At 36.8% G+C, this 20513-nt stretch overlaps 1 protein-coding gene across 1 annotated transcript in view; it reads left to right on the plus strand.

The window, feature by feature from the left end:
* The window catches only part of TRHDE (thyrotropin releasing hormone degrading enzyme), a 211945-nt gene that overhangs the window by 112051 nt on the left and 79381 nt on the right, over positions 1–20513 (plus strand). The window contains exons 7-8 of the mRNA XM_015628042.3: positions 1892–1957; positions 19239–19304. Of these exons, the coding sequence (XP_015483528.1) occupies positions 1892–1957; positions 19239–19304 (132 nt within the window). The remainder of the gene's footprint in view (positions 1–1891; positions 1958–19238; positions 19305–20513) is intronic.

Here is a 20513-nt window from a genome sequence, read left to right on the forward strand (position 1 = left end):
AGTTACTTACAGAATAAGTGGGATTTATCGATTTATGAGATTTTTTTAAATCTTCTGTTTATCTGCTTAAACAGATTTATCTGCTCTTTATCTGCTTAAATGTCTCTGAGAACTTCACTCATTCTGTTTATCTAGTAATATAAGGGCAATAATGTTTCCTGACCTATGGTCTTGCCTGTTTAGGTGATAATCTGTTTTGAAAGGTGTTATTTCCTATTCTGCTATGTGTTCCAGACCTTATTTGTCTTCCAGTAAGATTATATACCACCATATAACAACATATCCTAGGTGTTAATAATGCAAACACTATGTTTTGGTTTGTTCACTGTTCAGTTCTTAAAAGCAGCTTACTTACTCTGCAACCGTCTTGTGTTTTCTTACAATTTACTAATAATTTACAAATATTTTTGATTTATGTGATTATTTCAACCATTGTGCATTACAGATAATCTATTCAGTACTTAAAAATATTTAAAAAATAGCTGGAACATGTGTAAAATGATCTAAAAATTGGACAACAGTTAAATTTCTGGACTACCCTGAACTTTAATTTAGCAGAAAAAAACATAAAGTCTTGTTTTGAAAGCTGATGCTAGATAAGTTCAAGTAAGTGAAACTAGATACCTTCCAAATAGAGTGAGAGTAAATATCAGTTGTGACACATTGTATAGTAGTCTGAAACATTATTATGATCTTGAATTTTCGAAAATTGAAAGAGAAACCACAGGGGTTTTTGTCTAAATGACTGATCTCTGTTAATGCAGAATAAATGTTGTAATAGTCCTTCTGTCTTTGGAATCTGTAAATTTTTGAACCCATGTAATGTTGCTCCTTTTTTATTATTGTTTAATGGAGTGTTAACCTGATTCCTGGACCTTCATCTCTAGATGAGATGGTTGAGTTCTAGTATTATGTTTTCTTAAAGCCTTTAATTCATGGATTTGCAATCACAATTTTCCTCCCTCTTGTATGGTGTTCAGTACTGATTATAACATTTAAGTATTGGGATTGGAAGACTGGTTGTCTTGAAATTATTTTGTAAAGTGGGTATTATAGCTAAATGATCACATCAGATCTACAAAGTTATTTCTGCTTGAAATAGAGCACTTGTGCAAAGGGAAAATACACAGCAATTGTGTTTCTGAGAGTGAGTGAGAAAACACAAAGATGCTTAAAAAAAAAGCTACTCTTGCAAGTATCTGTCTGTTTCTTGCAGCAAGTACTGAGAATTAGAATCACCTGTCTTTTAGAGCTCTATGCTTTGCCTGAAGGGGAAGAGGGTAAGAACTACTATAAGTAGAGAAAGAGTGATCTTTGCATGACAGTCTGGAAAATAACCTATTAATAAGTCAAATATATATATATATCTCCACATTTTATAAAATTCTTATGGAAATAATTCACTTTTAGTCACCAGATATTGAAGGCTTTTACAAAAGGAAGTAGTATCACTTCTGAATCCTAATGTACAATAGTGTAATGGAGATAAAAATATAATAAAAAATTACTGAGGTAGAATTTGTAATTTGCCACTATTTCTTTGTTTTCATTTAAAATTGGACATTTCTGTTAAATGCATAGAAGGGTTGGGGTCAGTCACCTGTGGAACTGGCACATGCATGCTCCAGCAGTGGGGAGAGTGTGTTGTTTGACCTGTGCCTTATTCAATATATGGGACAGGATATTAGCAATACCACTTTGCCTCCTCACTTTTCCTAGTAAGCATTTCAATTATCTTCTCTCTCTTTTTCTTTTTAGCACAAATAAAGATTGTATTAGTTACAGGTTTCAGGAATATTAGCATTGGTTGTAAATACCTGCTTCTGAGTGTTTTTTTGTGTTATATTGGCATTCAAAACAGGTAACTTTGTTTTTCTATTATTTCCCATAGGGTGCAGCTCTGATTCGAATGTTGGCTAACTTTATGGGTCACTCTGTGTTTCAAATGGGCTTACAAGTAAGTAAAGGCATTACCATCTTTGTGTAGATGTGTCTTTCTAGGAGTTTCTCTTGCTCTCTCTTTTTTCTTTTGAAGCTATATTTGCATAAATCTGTGTAAATGTTTCTTTACTTTAGGACCATCTGAGGTACTACTATGTCCCTGAAGCTGAATTTGATTGAAGATGCAGTTTCACCTATATTTCTTGGTGTATGAAGTGATTGCACTTTAACTGACATACAGTTTTGTGTAGAGTACCACATAAAAGCCACTTTATCCATGTGACAACTATGTGAAGGACTAGCTTAGGAAGTAGCTACTTCTCTTCACCTGCATTTGGTTGCTGGTCTAACAAATAATGATATAAGCCAGCTGGAAAATAAACAGCCCTAAAACAAATAATGCTTTTCAGATAAATATATTTGCCATCCCTTCCTCCATAGCAAAATCCTTGAGCTGTATTTTTACCTTTAATAAGCATGGAGTGCTCTCTGCCTTAACAATGTTTTGAAAACTCACTCTGTCTTTTAAAAGAAATTTAAAGAGGTAACATTGCTATACAAAGAGAAAGAAATTCAACATGCTGATTACCAAGGATGAACTTCTTTCAGCAATAATTCAGCACAAATGAGTGTTTCGTAAACTATTTAAAAACAAACAAGCCAAAGCATAAAAAACAATGCAATTCCCTCTATTCCATTGAAATCTGCTTGAGTAAATCATGTTACAGGCAGCTGTGATTGATGAATAATGTATGATGCAGCTTGCTACTTAGAAGTGTCCTTTAAAGTAAATTGATGTTCACCTGAAATACAATTATGCTAAGTTGGAAGGAGCAATCAATCTTATCTGTTCTTAGTAAGCTTTTCATTTTGAAATTTAAATAAACTACATCTAGGATCAGGTCATTTTTTAACAGAATAATTCTACCTCTAAACAAAATAAATTGGAAGATAAAATATAAAACAAAAATTAAATGAATGCATTGGTCATGTCAGAGAGGTGTTTCCCGTGCAAAGGCAATGAAAGGAAACTTGCTGAGGAAATGCAGCTTTTTGGAGAGTTTACAGTACATTCAGGGTTTGTAGCATAACTTACTCATGGGACCTCACTTGATCATTTGCTTACTTGTAACACTAGGTCAGATCAATCAGATAAATTTCACATCCAGATGAGAACTCTTTAAATCAGAAGTTTCCTTCATAAAATCTTGTGTATGTCAAGGGTAAAACCATCATATCATTTGAGACAGTAAGACTTCTGTCTTTAGTCCAGCAAACTCCATATTCCAGCCAGAAATTTTTGTCTGGACAGATCAATTCATAGAGGAATTCAGTAGCACTTTTTCCCAGTGGAGTGTGTCACTCAGGGTTTTAGAAAGGCAAAGTCTTAGTGTGTACATCTTAAACCTTGTTTTTCTGTTTTCTTCTATGTTTGCCTGAGAAATAACAGTGTGCAAATTGTCCTGAAATAGACTGAGAAGAAAGTTCAGATCAAAGAATAGCTATGCAGGGATTAATCATAATTACCATAAAGTTGTAATGGAGCTTTGGGTTTTGATTTGAATGGTTTCCTATTATTTCTGCTTTTCAATGGTTTGGCTCTAAATAGAAACCATTCTGTTTGCTAATGAAAGTCTATGAAAAATCTAACTGTGAAAATCTGACTAGTGCAAGTCTTGGCATCAGTTCAGTAGGAAGATGATGATTTAAAGTAAAACCGGTTTGAAATCCAGATAGAGATTTTCCATGTGTATGTCTTCAAGCTGAACAAAATAAAACATAAAGTTAATAAATTTTTCATAAGTTACAAATTATACAGTTGGAAATATCTGTCAATCATTTAATTCTTTGTGTTTTGCAAATCTAACAAAATGCTGTTCCTGCAGTGTATGTTTGGGAGGCTATAGCTTTGCTAATGATGTGGGAAACTGGAAAACTAGTTTGTTACCGCTGAAGATCAATAGATCACACGGACACAGGTTGAGGTGTGGTGCAGAAAGAGCAGAGTTTATTTTCTTTCCCAGGATTTATAGGCTTCTTACCATGGCCAGGGATTGGATGGTCAGGATAACACTTTCTCACTGCACTGGCCATAAGAAATGCCCATCAGAAGACGTGTAACAGAAAGAATGCACACATATCTATGTTTACAGTTACTGTCCTGGGAAAGTCCTTAGAAAACCATGTCAGCAAGCTCAGAAGCTGAGCTTTCAGGGCGACACTAGTTTACCCTGTCATGCACTGGTTTAGGCATTTTAGCTTTTGAGCTTGGTACTGTCACTTGGGTTTTTGAATTATGTTGCCTTGCATCCTGTTTTAATGTGGAATTCTGATATTCAACTAAATGTCCTTTCTACAGAGTAGCAAAATTAAATATTACTACTATTTATAAATCTCTTCAAATAACAGATATTCTGAAAATGCACTTGATGGTTCATTCTTCCTCTGTTATTCTAATGGCTTGCTGAGTAACTGAGTTCTAAAAGATCTCCACAGCCAGTTTTTCCAGGAGAATGCTGTGGGAAATGGTGTCAAAGGCTTTAGTAAAGTCTAGGTAGACAAAATCCACAGCCTTTCAGTCATCCACAAAGTAGGTCATAGCAGGGTTTCAGGCTGGTCAAACAGGACCTTTCTTACAGCATTCTGGCTGGGTCTGATGCCTGGTTGTATATTTAGCAATGGATGGGATTCTCAGCCCTCCTCCTGTTGCTAATGTATTTCTAGAAACATTTTTTATTATATTTTACAGCAGTGTTGTGTCTAGATAAAGTTCTACTTTGGCTTTGACTTTTCAAGTTTTCTGCCCACATAACCTCACAATGCCCTTGTACTTCTCCTGAGTTGCTTGCCCCTTCTTCCAAAGGTCATAAACTTGTTTTTGTTATCTGAGCTCCAGACAAAGCTCTCTGTGCAGCCAGGCTGGTGATCTTCCCCACGGGCTTGTCTTTCAGCACATGTGGATGGCCAGCTCCAGCACCTTCAAGATTTCTTAAATATGTTCAGTCTTCCTGGATTTCTTTACTCTTCAGGCAAAAGCCCAAGGGGCTCTCTCAATGAATGTCATAAACAGGCTGAGGTGGCAGTTCTGCTGACCCCTCTCCTTTTTTCTCCAAGAATTCAAAACTCTATAATTTCATAATTGCTGAGCCAAGACACCCTCCAGTCATCACATCACCCACAACCCTTTGTTCAGAAACAAGAGGTCCAGCAGGGAAGCTTTTTTAGTTGTCTTGCTCACCAGCTGTGTCTAGAAGTTAACTTCCACACACTCCAGGAACTTTCTATACTATTACCTCTCCATTCTGTTATATTTCCAGTATTATTTCAATTATTTTTAGTGTATTAGCTATGTCGCTAAGTGTTTAACACATGATAAACAAGAGTAATTCTGAAGTCTTATTAAAGTAGCATAAACCAAAAATGAGTGGTTCTTTATTTGTGTTTGAATTGTTTGTGGTTTCATCAAAAGCAAGGCATGATTCATCATCTTATTATGAGCTAAAGAATTAGAGCTTTTATATAGGAGATCCTACAACAGATAAGGTAACCTTTAGGTTAAGGAGAGGAAAAAGCAAGGCTTAGAGCAAGAAACAAATGGGATTGCTACCTTTTTTGTTAATTGTTTTTTCTTACTCATCTGCCATGTGGACTTTTTGAAGAGCAGGTTGAGAGAGCTTGGGGGTGAAAAATCCCTTATTTATCAAAGAAAACAATTGTATTAAAAAGAAAAGTTGATGGAGGAGAATGAGGCTCTTCGGTGGACAGTCTTTGTCAATAAATATGAAGGAAATTTCTGAAGGAAATGTACAAATGTGCATGTGATCTGTAACAATTCAGCAAGCTGTTCTGTTATAGAGTCTTCAAGGAAGTAAAATTCTGGTAGAAATGCTCGTTTTTACAGTGTAGATATCTTTGTAGAGATTCATATCTGTCAAGAATAGCTGGCCTATTCCTATGATGGTAAATATACTTGAAAGACCATTTGATTATAGTGTGGCAGTTCCACAATAAAGCTGCATCCAAGAGACTAGTGAAGGTATGATTTTTGAAAGCCCTTCAAATATATGATGTCTGGAATCATATGACATTTCAAACAGGAGATTTAGTTACAGACAGAACATTCTCACCGTAGCACTCCATGGACAAAAGCAAAAGAAAAAAATGTATTTCTGTTGGCTCTAATGAATAATGACAGCTGCTAACACCTGTATATTTAGTTTATTTATTTATTTATTTATTATTTTATTATTAACAGAAAGTTACAGCTATTATTTTTGTAGAAAATGTCTAATAAAGCCTTCCTTCTCACAGTAGGTGATTTCCATAGTTTTAAAAGTTCTGGCATCTTTCATGATGTTCCTTATGCTCCAGGAAAAGTCAAGAAGTGCACATGACTGAATGCCAGTACTCTTCTTACAAAATGGTGTTGCTCTTCAATCAAAAAGGTATTAATCAGGTAATAAGGTGGTCAGAGTATGAAGAGGTTTGGTCAGCACCACTTGCTCTGATTATGTTTCTGAACTGCACATATTGATAGAGGTAGAAGCCATAAGTTGGCCGTATCATTCAGTCATCACTCAGGGTAGTAATGTGCAATACGATACTAGGTCTGTGTGAGATTTTATTCTGTAGGCTGTTGTTCCAACTCTGTCCTTGAAATAGATGGTTTCTTACATGTCTTGTGTCCCTGGATTGCATTTTTGGGAAGATTTTACTGCTTTATGACAATGAATCTCTTCAAGTAATCAGTTCTTGGTTTTTATTTTTTTCAAATTAAATAGAGAGAGAAGTACCAGTGATTGGAATGTTTGGTAGATATGTTTAAAAAGGCACCTCCAGTGCTGTAATGAGATATTTCTGCTCTGGTTTATTTAAGTTTTCTTATATTTGGTTTGATTATTTTGGAGCCTCATCTCTATTACTGTACATTTGTCAACACTGCATTTCATTTGCTGTGTGACAGCTCATTGATCACATAGATCTGTATCCTTTTGAACTTCACTTGCTGCTGTGTATGTGTTCATCACTCACTCTGATTTAGTGCATCATCAGCAGTTTGAATTAGTTACCGTAGGAATCTCTGCTTCTGTGATAAATTAACTACTTTTTAGGCTTCACATTGTACATTTGGAAGAATTTTCATACAGTGCTGTGGATATATACTGTCTCTTTTGGTTCTGTAGAGTGGCCACTGTATTGAAACAAATTAGTCAGCCTTTCATAGGAGCTGTCTGGGGAAGTGTGGTGTTCAGGCTATTAAATACAGCAAGGTTCAGATTTCAGTCACTTCCTAGGATCATATTGCTGGCTGTTTAAACTTCCTTTCATGTGCACTGCTTTTTCCTGCTTTTTAGACACCACAATGTGCATGAAATAGTAATTAATGAAATATTTTCATCTATTTCCATGGTATTATATGATAATCTATTTTTTACATAGTGCATTAAACAGTGTACCTATTCAACACCTACTTATTAAATCTTTATTACCAATTCATAACAGTTAGTTGCTTGCTATCTTTAATGAGATATCATTAGAAATTTCTTTTCAAGAGTTTCTGTAAAACATTAAAAATCTGCAAAGACAAAGAGACAAAAAAAATCAGTCATCTTAGGATCAAAGTCAGTGAAGCAGTGAACTGTGATGCTGCCTTCAGATCAACATGGAACTACCTGGAGTCTTCCTTTGCTCAGCCAAAGGATGTAACTTTGGCCACCCAGGAGGAGCATCTTTACAGATAGAGTACCTTTGGTGTTGCAGCTGGTGCATTCACTAGATGTTGAGTGAAGTACTTTTCAGCTGATTCTGCACCCACCTCCTCTGGTTTAGAAAAGCAGAGTGTATGACCTTGGTGAACATCAAAGAATCACCATGGCTGTTCTGGTAATTAACTGTCTGAATTAGTTGCTACCAATCCTTTTATCTGAGAATTGTCAACTGGAGAACTTAAGCATGTTAAAGGGAGGACTTCAGAAATCATAGGAAATCTCATAGGAGCTGACATCACTGTTTTCTACACTGCATATCATACAAGATTGTTAGCATCTTTCACCTTTTTTGCCCCCTCAGCATTTCTTTTGCTTCTAATTTACATCACTCTGGATTTTAGTTTACATTTGTTAAAGGAATTCAGCATTATGGACTTAATTCCTGTAGCTTTTTCCGTCTTGACTTACGGAGGTCAATAAAAGACAGTAGGTCAATTTCTTGCATGAGAAACTTCTATAAGTTGTCACATCACAATATTTTTTTCCTTTGAAAGTGTTAAAGATGTATAGCATAGTAAGGGCCAGACTTGGGTATCACTCCAAAAATGGAAATTCTTCCTCTGACTCCAAGAGTATCTGAGTATACTGTATGCAGCAAAATGATAATGCTTAAAGGAAAATTGTGTTTGAAGTTGCATAATTTAAGCATAAAGTTTTTGAGAAGTGCTAAAGGTAATTCTATTTCTCCATTCTTTTTTTTTTTCTGTGTGCACCTTTCCCAGTTTTTTTAATTATGCAAGTACCCAGTGTTTCCTACATAGGACAATGTCTGATTCAATTCACAAGGTGGACCATGCTTAACTGATTGTTCTTCTGTTCAGTAGTTTCATATACTTTTAATTTGCTTTGTAGCTCAGTTCCCAACTGCTATATTCAGTTTCCTTAAATGTCATCCAGTGTGGTATCAAAGTGCATCATCAACAGTTAATGCAGAAGACATAAACCTCATAGGGAAGAAAGGCATGGTGCTAGGGTGGAGATCTAGGCACAGAGAAATTGAAGTTAAAATTTACATAGGTGTGAAGTATGCAGAGCTTCCATGTGTCTTAGCACTTAGGGATCAGAAGAGTTTATGTATTCAAAGCACAGCTTCCACTGGCATCATTGTCAGCTGTGTGGCTGCAGCTCAGCCTGTGAAGACACCAAGGCGGGCCTCCAGGAAATGTTGATCATTCAACTAATATTTCTTTAAAGAAATTAATGAGGATGGAGCACATGTACATCTGAAGGGAAATTGGACCAATGTGAGTAAAATGCAAAAGAGCCATGAAATTTGGATATCTCTTTTGAAACCCAAGAAGATACTCTGTTAAAATATTTAGCATTATAAACCATGTGAGATATTCAGAACAGATGTCAATCAGGTTCAGTCACAGAGTCCAGCTCTGCTACACATGAGACCACAGTGCTGTCCTGGTGTGCAGCAAGCTGATCCATAGACAGAGTGAGGGTATTTGGTTTATCTACAGTTCTACAATTTAACTATTACCCTTTTGAAAGCAGAACATTGGCAGGACTGAACATAATGCGCCCACACTTTTTGCAGCCACACGTGTTCTGGTGGTTTTTGCCCCATAAAACATTGGTGTTCTGCAAAGAGAGCTTCTTCCTGAAATGGTGCATTAGCAGAATATTCCTGTTTGGTTATATTAACTCCTTTCATTCCTTCAGCTCTGCTTTCTGTTCCTGGAGCATTTGGATCAGACAGTTTTCTGCCCCAACTGTTGGAGATTGCCAGGATAAGGGAGACATGTGCTCTTTGCTTTCTACTTCAGGGCCTGAGTGTCCCTCTGAGCTTAAGCAGCTGTGAGCTGTGCAGGGAGAGAAAGGGTCTCTATAGCTGCTGGGTTATCTAACAGTGATCAGTGCTAGGAAAAAGCATTTTCCTGAAACAAGATCACTTTCCTTCTGACCTTTAATGCTGTGTTCCAGCTATGTGTCCATGGGGACAGTAGAGGAAAGGACACACTGATAAAAAAAGGTAAAATGTGATATTTTTCACTACTTTCTGGTGTTGACTGAAATTTTGGGGAAGAATTCAATCTAAGATGGGCTCTTTAAAGATAGGATTTCAGTTCAAACAGTCACACTCTGCCCACATTGGAGGTCACAGCAAGGAAACATAAAATGTGGTGAGGGTAGACGCTGCTGAACCTCAATAGCCAGCGGTGTCCCCAGTGCCTGGGTTCAGGGCAAGGTTGTGGATGGTATTGCCTTCATTAGGAGGAAGTCGTGGTGTTCTTCAGCTAAGAGGAAATGTTATTTTGCTCTGCTGCTAAAGCTTTTTATGAAAAGAAAAACAATTAGTGTACACACTGTGTATAAACAAAGTTTGTTTTCTCGGAACACCATTGCCCTTTATGGCAAGTTACAGACACTGCAGAGCTGTTCACTTGGTGTGCCTTCAGTGATCTTCTTTTTGTTGCATATGAAATTCAGTTATGACTGTTTTCTCCTTCATTTTTATTATAGGAATTACTAAGAGGAAGAGTGATAGGTATGAATTCCCAGATAATGTCAGCAGGCTCAGCAGCTATTTACAAAAATGTTTTCTTTTGGAATAGAATTACACTATTTTCCTGATAGCAGCTCAGTGCCAACTTTTACCTCTGTTGCTATGAGGCAGCTCAGTGGATTTTACAGGGCACTGGAAGTAAAACATTTTGTGCACAATTTTTCTGCTCTTATGCAATCAGAATTTCCATTAGCTCTTTAGAAGTCAGTGGGGATATTTTCAGAACAAATACTGCAGTATTGAAATCCTAGTTAACACATTATATATATTGGAAATTAAGTAAATGAATTAATCTATTTCAGTCTAATGGAGGACATTCAGAAAAAAATATCCTGAATCCATGCTGCACAAAACACTGTTGTGAAAACATTTTCCTTTTCCTTTTCCATCCTTCTTCTCTTCCTCCTCCCTTTTTCTCTTCCCCTTCCTCTTCCTTTTCCTTTCCCTACATGCATTTAAAGCTAAGTTACTGTGGCTAGGTTGTCACATATCACCAGAGGTGTGAGGGCTAATCATTTTTAAGATGTCTACATTTTGAAAAACGAAAAAAAAAAAAAAAAAGTGCTGCTCTAGGGACTGAATTGTGTGAAGGTTTTTTGCACAACAAGAAACTTTGCTCATTGATACAAACAACTTACAAGTCAGAGCTTCGCTGTTGCTGCTTCTCTGTTATTCACTGTTACTGTAAAAATGTTGCAGGTCCTTATGATCTAGATACAAACACATGCTTGAAGTAAGTTTTTTTTATCAGTTTAGGGGCACCTTTTCATAATAAGTAGCAATAATTTCTTTCCAGGTCTGGTGTTTATATAGAGAAAATTGTTAGAGTAAAGTACAGCAGAGATTTTTTGCCTGGTGAGCAATTTTTGGGCATAGTTCAAGTTAAGGCAGAGGAATGAGCAGCCAACCTGTCACAATTAGCAGGTGCCATCTAAATATCTCTGGAAAACATTCCATCTTCTGTTTGTGTGCACTAAGAATATATTTATTGAGTAATGTGTGGTTTTAGGTTAAAGTGTATTATACAACCAGACAAAACAGAATTAAATGAATGTACAAATTCAGTCAAATATATGCAGTTCAATTTCAGAGAGTGCTGTATTTCTGTAGGATTTATCCTTAGCTCAGTATTTTAGTACAACTACCAAATAATACATCAAATACATTTTTCTTTAAAGCCAAGCTTTATGTACTTACAGGTTTCTCACTGCACAGCAGATGCTATCAGACTCTGCCATGCACTGACTTTGCAGTCCTTCTAAATGTTCCCTTTAGACTTTGCTTGCAAACTGCTTTGCCACCACACTGCAACTGCTGCTGCTGTGTTTCAAAATGGAACCTCCCTTCTCTTCATATTAATAGCTAAAAGGTGAAGTTGAATTTTACAAGGGAAATAAACCCCTCAATTCAGTATTTCTGATATTTTAACAAGAATTCTCCACAAAGTAGGAGATATTTTAAAGTAGCTGGAAATTTGCCTGAATACATATTTTTAATCGGTTTTAGATGCCCCATTTACATTGGGTTCACAGAGTTGCACTACAGAAGATTATTAATTGAAAAACTGAGTCCCTTACAGTCATTTGAAGTTTTTCTTATTTTCTTGTGTTGCAATGAACACGAAGGGCCATGTCAATTTTAATTGGCTTATTTCTAATTTACAGTACTGGTTTCTTATCAACAAGCAGCGGGTAGAGTGAAGAAAGCAATCCTGTTGACCTAATGATGGCTGTTGCCTGCTTCCTTTTACTGGTTTCTCCTGTATCTCAGCCTGCATATAACAGGGTCCTGTCTGGATCCTCTAAATGAGTGTTATACTTCTAATACCATGGTTGAGATACTCTCAACATTGCCCTAATTTTTTTCCTGCAAAATCAATGCTAAAACTCCCATTGGCCCATATAATGCCAGAAATGTCAGTTCTGCTGATCTGATTATTGTTAGCATCAATGGGAGTATAATGAATTACAAAGGAAAAAGGACAAAGTAAAATGCTATTATTATGTGGCCCATTCAGCATCATTGGCTCCAGAGAAAATTAAGATTTATTTCCATGTGTGGTTCCAGTTTTACTCTTTCTGATTAGTAGTTATAGCTTGCTGTTTAGACATAATGATTTAATTGCAGATATGACATGTTGACTGGGTATTTTCCAGTTGCTGCTGGTTTTGTCAGCATTATATCACTGTTGTACGTGAAAAAAGTCTAAATGTACCTTTTGGAAATTAAGGGCTAGAATTTCAGCTGGCGTACTGTGATAGGATTCCATGGAGTTCTCTCCCTGGGATTTTATGTGTTGACTGAGATAGTAACCACAAGAGAAGGCAAAATAGAGCTGAAGTGAATTTTTGTATTCTAAAAACCATTTTTGTATGATGGCTTTGAATTATGTTCTACACCTTTCAGGCTTTATTAAACTTATTTTTACCTATCTGTGAGTTTGAACTGGAAGCTTGCTAAGAAGCTCCTGGTAGTAGACATTTTAAACAGGGTTGCACCAAAGTTCATTCAATGCAGTAGAAGGTGGGAATTATAATTGGATTAGTTAAACGTCATGGTAGCCCCATGTGAACACTTTAGAAACTGAAGTTAAATGTTATTACCCTTCCTTTGATTTATGATAGTGTTTATTATTATTTGAAGCTTCTGAGTTTAGTCTACTTCAGTTCTGAATGCAGTGTCCACACATAATTTCTAAGGAAGTTTAACTAATTCACTGTAAAAATTAGCTTATTTATGAGAAATGACACTACCAACTGTTACTCAAACATTTGAAAAGAGCATTTGAGCATCGCTTTTAGAGAAATACACTTTAAAATAAAATTTTTGTTCCCCTTAAAGGTGATGCACTGATAATCTTTCTCTTAGCTGTATTCTGAAATCACCACCATGTATCTTTCTGTCCAGTTTCTTTCATAATACTTGGCACATCCTTGGACAGGACACTGCTTAGGAAACCGCTGTTCTGTTTTCTTCAATGTTGTTTCCAACTGCTTGTTCCCCTCCATTCATGGCCACCCAACACCACTTCATTTATACCAGTGCAAGAGTTTGGAGTCCTCCTTGGTAAACTTGATCAGGAAAGGAAGGGTGCCTTTTGTGGGGAAGGTTAGATTATATAATACCAGCCATTTCAGAGGTCTAGTCTGCAAAGTAGCATCACAAACAGAGGGGTGGGTCCAAGAAACAGCAAAGGTTGTAGGATGTGCTTAGTCTGGCTGTACCACTGAAGTATTATCAAACTGTAGATACAGGAATGCATTTGATGCTGTGACTATAACAGATGTGATAATTTTAATGCCATGTAAGGACTATCTACATGGTCAGACCTACTCTCTGCAGGCATTACCTTATACTCCTCATGTGCTTTCTGTTTCAGTAGAATTTTGATGCTGGCTTTTTGTTATTGTAAGTCAAAATGCTTTTTAGTTAGTTAAATTCTTGACTTTTGAGTAACTATTTTTTTGTAAGAAGAACACATTTTAATGCAGTAATAGATTATAGTGTAGGAAGAAAATCCACATTTTTGGTCCTCTGGTAGAAACTGGTGAAAATATATTCTGTGACTGGTGTATTCTGTATGTTGACAGTTTCTTACTGGACTGCCTGAAAGCAGTGTTGGGCATTTCTGGTAAAACAATGGAGAAAGTGAAATACTTGTTTGGCTTATTTGTTCAGGAAAAACCTATTTCCAATTTTTTTCTTATCTGGCATTGCAGTAGTGCTGTGATGCCTGGCCTGATAACAGCTGTTCTTTCAGTTTGGAGGTAGCTCTGCAGCTTGACTCTTTGGTGCAAATTAATTCCTGACACAAATAGAGTTAACCTTCAACTAATTCGCCATACACAGTGTTGACCATGAGCAGTAAGGTGAATTTGCCTACTCCTTATTTTGTTGCTTGTCTGACTGCCCAGCCGGGAGGGTGGTCACTTCTCTCCCTTATGGCTGTTTCTTCAGGATTAGTCTGTTGTACAGCTGGAAAATACTGCAAATCTAATTGCTCTCTTAGATTTTCTATTCAGTAGTCTTCCTCTCTTATGGGAATTTCATGGTTTTGTAGCTTGCTGGTAGTCCTTTACCACTGGTTCTCACACCCTCTTGTATGTTGCTCACCTTTGCAAACATATACACTACCCTCTGACCCTTGCCCAAGCTTTTTTTTTTTTAAATTAGGCAATGTTAAGATAATACATGATAGCAGATTTGATGTTACCAGGGTGAAGGAAAGGAGGAAAAAGGAGCATGTTATAGTCAGAGTCAGCATCTGTCAGATGGTGTCAGGCAATTTAAGATTAAGTATATAAATTTCTAGGAAAACAAACACACTGGATTTGATACCTGGAGCTGTAGAGCATGATTTCTACCTGAACTAAATGTTTTTATTTGTAGCGTTAAATCTTGGGTGATATACAGCAGTCATGTATAAAACCACTGAACAAGAACATATTGTAGGCCAAAGGGAGGAGGATGTGCACTGAGGTAAATGAAATGAAATGAAATGAAATGAAATGAAATGAAATGAAAAAGGGAGGTAGATGCAAATCTGCTTTTCCTGAGCCTTGAGAAAGGAGAAACATAGCCACATGAACTGGAGATGAGAACAGTTTTCTACTTTTTCCTTCTTCATATGGTGAAATTTTCCAGTTATCTTTAGAAGAAAAATGAAGTTATTCAGTATCATCTGTTTCAGATCTCAACACCACTCATGTTAGTCTGGAGCTGTTCCTTCAGCTGAGCAATCAACTTATTACAGATTAACTGAGAAAGGAGTTTAGTCCTAGATTTGATATTTCAGTTTCTGTTTATAGATGTAAAATCTCCCCTGGAAGTAAGACACATGTGTGGAGACTTATTCCTCCTTTACATTTGTTTAACCTTTTGGTGTTTATCAGTCATTACCTTTTTTTAGTTGTGAGCATTACCATGTTTGGATAGTGGGGTAGTTAATTTATTTTTAAACCAGGAGGCTTAGTTACTAGGTAATATTGCGAAGAAATTAAAGACTTTTCCCTTTTAAATAATCTGATTTTCTTAAAAAAACTAATACAATAAAACTTGTGAAAGCTTAATCAATACAGCATCACTAAAGCCATCTTTCAAAATCTTAGCATTTTTCATTGTTCTTACTACTGTTCAAGCTATCTGTTCCAGTTCTCAAGAAATAATTTCAAAAGCATTGAGCCTTTTAATTCTTTTTTTGGAGGGTGGTTAAGATTACTGTTTGATAACACATTAAATCTGTAGGGATTTTTGGAAGGATCTTACGTTTTGGTTGAGCAGTAAATGGACTTTGTTTTCATGGTATCACAGAGGATATTTAGTTTATTTATTTATTTGATGTTAAGACTTGCTAAAGCATGTTAGAAAACTGCATTGTCTGATCAGTTTTTTATTCATAGAGGTGAATGGATCACATTCCATTATTCTTTTTTGGCAAAGAGTGGCTTCATGTTTTAATGTGAAAATATTAGGAAGAATAATACAAGAGGAGGTATGCTGAAAATGTAAACCTAAATGATTACTTCTAGTGTGTGTTTTTCATTAATTTTCATGTTGTGTGACAATGCCCTAGGGTCTGTGAACTTGTCCTACCTTCTCCATGAAGAGCACACTTGAGTCTTGAGTTGTTAAAGAGATTTGCATGCCATCTTTTTGTGCTCACACACACCATAGGCTGACAGGAAGGTGGCTAATGCATATCTTCATGCTCCAGCATACTCCAGTCAATGGAACAGCTTTTGTCAGTGATAGACTTGCAAGTTTATGATGGGAAGCAGCCTTGCAGCCAGATGGTTTTGGGCATATGTGTTTATGAATAAGTGGCTTTAAGTCACTTTGCCTCCTTTGGAGCTGTGCTGAGCACAACTTAGATTCAGACAGCTGTGTTTTCAGTGTCATCCTCCTTTTCTGTTCTCTGGCTTGCATCTCTGTTCCCTTTGCTTTGGTTTTTCTACTGAATGTACAGGCAAAGGGGCGGCTAATACTCCTGCCCTGGAGAGTTACAGTGAATGAGAACATGAATTCTGCCCCTCTGCAAGGTGCTTAAGACTTAGATATGAGTCCCCAGGAGGAAAAATGGATTATAATCCTGCTTGTTCTATCCTTAGAATACACAAGCAGGGTATGTATAGATCTTTGGCTCATATTTTACTATTTACTGATATGTATTTGATGCTGATATGTCTTTCCCTTTTTAAGCTGAATGCCTGTCAATGGAAGAGGAAGTGAGATTCATCATCTGGTAATGAAAGTTCAGGCAGGGTCAGAAACTATCCAAGCTACCTTTGGAGTCAGTAGCTGGGGTGGCAGTATAACTTTGCAGCAGAGCTGGGAGTGGTTGGGTCTGGCAGAGTTCTCAGTATAAAACCTGTATAAGCCCTGGGGTGGGCACTCATTCCATAAAGATCTGTAAAAACATGAGTGGCCTGGGGAGAGTGAAGTGGGGAATATAATGCACTGTGTCTTCTAATGCCAGAAGTAGGAAGCAGCAGATGAAACCAGCGGACAGGCAGGCATTTGGAACAGGTGTCACACGACAGATCACTGAAGCGCAAAATGCTTTTTCGTAAGGTGTTGCAAGTGCTGATTTGTGTAGGCTCAGAAAGCAACCAGCCAAATTTGCAGAAGATAACTATTAAATGCAAGGATACTAATCTGCTTAGGGTTTCTTGTGCCGTGAAGTGCTGGATGATTGAAGAGCAGTTGTGGGAGGTACCACTGTATGCTTTTCTAGCTTTATACTGTTTCCAAGTGTCTGCTGCTGGTTACTGTCAAACACAATGTATGAGGATAGGAATAAGAGGGTATTTGATAGGACCTGGTTCAGAAACCTTTTGCTTTTGTGCCTCTGGAAAGTGCACTCAGATTTGAGACTGCAGTGTAGGTTTACTACTGAAAACCTATGTTGATACATGCTGTCACTTAGGACTGCTTTTTGTGCATGAGTTTGATCACACTCCTAGTTTTATGCTGTGTTTATGCTCTTGATGCAGCTTTCATGAAATAATGACAAAATTGATGATTAGGTTGTATGGTACAGGAATCATGCCAAGACATTGTGTTTCTTGCTGTATATTCTTACTTCATGGTAAAGGTTAAGATTCCTTTTGTTTTTTTTTTGTGAGATAAACATGTTAGGTTGGAGGATAATAAATTTTTAACTGCGTGATAGGCTACATTTAAACCTCCCAATCTGTGTATCGGGAAGAAGAAACCCAAACAAAGCCAAACTCAGAAGCTCAAACTCAGAAGAAAAGGGCAGAAGCATTTAATCTCTGCAGTCTTTCTGAACACAAAATGTAAAAGTCAAATATAAAGTCTCATTGTAGATTGGTAAACAGGATTATTGCCTGGATGAAGTCCTCAGGTGTTCACCCATTTTATTTTGCTCTGTAATGATTCTAAAAGCATCTCTCAGAAGGACCAATATATGCAGCATTTTCTAGTATTGCTTAAAATGTGGATTGTATATCTGTTGTTATTTATTTACCTTGTCCCATTTTTGTTTATTCCTGTTTTAGCTTTCTAATTTACATTTCAGCTTCTTTAGCTTTGGAAGCTATTGAATGTTTCACTGCATCTTAAATGATTCTGTATTTTTAGACAAAATGGAAGCACAGTGTGCTATAGGTGCAGCCTATATCATATTGTCTTTTTTCCAAGTTAGTCTCATGACATTGTTAAGACTCAGCACTGCATTTACAGAGTCAGTGTTCTCATTTAGCCTTCCTACTCTGTGATTAAATGGGAGTTGTTGCTTGTTTTACTATAAGTTGGCTGACAAAAGCTAAATCTGTCGCAGGTGCTACAATTTGTGTATCAGAAAATTTGCTTTCCAAATACTAATTATTCCCAAAGTATCTTACTTCACACAAAGCACAGATAACATAGTCAGCAAATTGTCCCAGTTTTATCATTGTGCAGTAAATTAGGGTTTGTCTTTTACCATTGTGTAAAGTGAAGATGGTAGAAATTCAATTTTAGGAGAACCAGTTGATGTACAACCTCTGATCTATTTTTTTCACTTAATTTTTCCAATCAAATGCTTGAAATTTATGTTATTCAAATAATCAATGCTGAATTTCACTTTTGTAACTGAATGAGCTGCTGTCAAGGGACATGGGATGGTGGGAAACAACAGTGTTGTCTCTCCAGAAGTCATTTTAAAAGCAAAGTATTTTATGCTTGAAAAACCTAGACCTGAGCTGGTAATATGCTTAAACTGTTATTTTGGGAAGTTATTTTAATACAATGGAGGCTTATTGGGAATTACCTTTCTGGTTGTTATGGGAGAAGAACGGACCTTTAGTTACTGAAACTGTTGGAGAATAAGTGAAAGCATTCAGTTTATAACCTGCTTGGACTCTGACTCACAGGTGGTAGGAAAACACTCATGTAGGTCCCTGTGCAAAAGCACACAGTTAGATTCCTGTAACACATCCTCTACTGCTCCCTGTTGTGGGAAGCTTTTGTGATAACCTGTTACAACCCTAGTTGCCAGGATGATGTATTTTGACACTGAAGGGCCAGGATCTCCCTAGATAAGAGTTTGGAGTTTAGATGGACTATTGCTCAGTTAAATCTTCTGTAATGAATCGAACTGTCATCTGAGTGAACAAATTTTTGACACTAGACAAAGCAGGATGACCTGCTAAAATAGCAACTGGAACTGTGTTTCAGCAGCTTCTCCTTTCATTGCCAAGAATTACCTAGGAACCTTTCCCAAGATTAGACATGTGTTCTAAATATATATATATAAATAAAAGATATTTAGCTTATAGAATGATTTATACAGAAAAGGAAGAGCATTGAATGTTGTAAATGAAATTTTTAGTGACAATTTTTGCATTGCAAAGTAGCTTAAGAAACTGTTTATTTATTCCCTTAGGATGAACATGCTGTATATTTCTAGATTTCTAGCAAATGCAAACATTGATGTGATTTAACTCCTAATAGCTCTAGTTGTTTGGCTTGTGTATTGTAATACTGATTTTTGTTTTTATTTATTTCTGTAGGACTATTTAACCATTCACAAGTATGGCAATGCAGCCAGAAATGATCTCTGGAACACATTGTCAAAGGTAAAATGCTTTAATCTATTGCACAGAGGGAGAAACAGGAATTTGCTATGGTGTTTTTCTTCGTGAGATCAGGAGTGAATAGTTCATATTGAGATCTTCAAGCCACAGAGCAAATATAAAAACTGATGCAAAGAAATTCCATTTGAGTTAACCTAGTGGCAACATTAAAAAGATGAGTACTGCAGCATTTCTATTCTTTGTTATGTTACAATATATTTCCCTGCATGTGCTGTGTCACTGATGTGCAGTGAAAGATACTTCATGGAATCTCTGTCTGACTTCAGTGGCAGCACACTGAGACCCATAAGCTGGAAAGCACATAAAAGTGCCAAGCTTTGGCGTTTCCATCCCTTGTGTTTGTGATTTTGCATGGAGTTAAGATTTTTGTGAAAGACAAAACTATTAAAGCTTCAAAGTATGATGTAAACAGAGAATTATTTACTGTAACATTTGGCATGCTGTAGAGACTTACATTACCATATCCAGGCTTGGCTTGAGTTGTAGACCCTGGTCTAGGACTCCACAATGGCTATAATTTTTGTAAGATTAGCAAAGTGTGCCTGAATTTCTCCCTATGGAACTAGTCTGAGCTAGCCTGAGTCTTCCCCAGAAATAAAGACTGAGTGGAGGGCAATGTGGAGTACAGTCAGAGAGTTTTGGCACAAGTAGCAGTTCAAGCCATACAAAACATGACAATCTAGCTATAACTATTCACACCAAAGCTAGGATTCAGCTGGAGGTCAAGACATCTAGACAAGCAGGAATATACATGTAAACTAGGTGTCCAAGATCCTGTTGTTCTCACTGAGCCTTCAGTTGCCAATTCACAGACTTCTAACAGCTTTGACCTTAATTTATCCTACCTGGCTTCCAGCTGCCACATGAGAAACACATCTGTTGTAGGTACACTGGTTCTGAAAGAATGTGTTGAATATTTTAGGACATGTCATTTGACACTAGTGAATAGGAACGACTGGAATCCCAGAAATCTAGTCAATAAAGTCAGCAGAGCATAGAGAGTTATTTAGTTGGGTAGCCACTACATGATTATTTTATAATAAGCCTGAACCACTGACTGTTGACTAGACACTTAAGATAGTTGTTCAAATACAGGCAACTAGTGCCAGATTAGGTGCAGTAGGATGTTTGAGACAATCAGGCGTGTCTAACCAATTTAGCATAAGATATATGGAGAAATCTGTGCTCTTC

This window comes from Parus major, chromosome 1A (genome assembly GCF_001522545.3).
Source record: "Parus major isolate Abel chromosome 1A, Parus_major1.1, whole genome shotgun sequence".
Lineage (NCBI taxonomy): Eukaryota > Metazoa > Chordata > Aves > Passeriformes > Paridae > Parus > Parus major.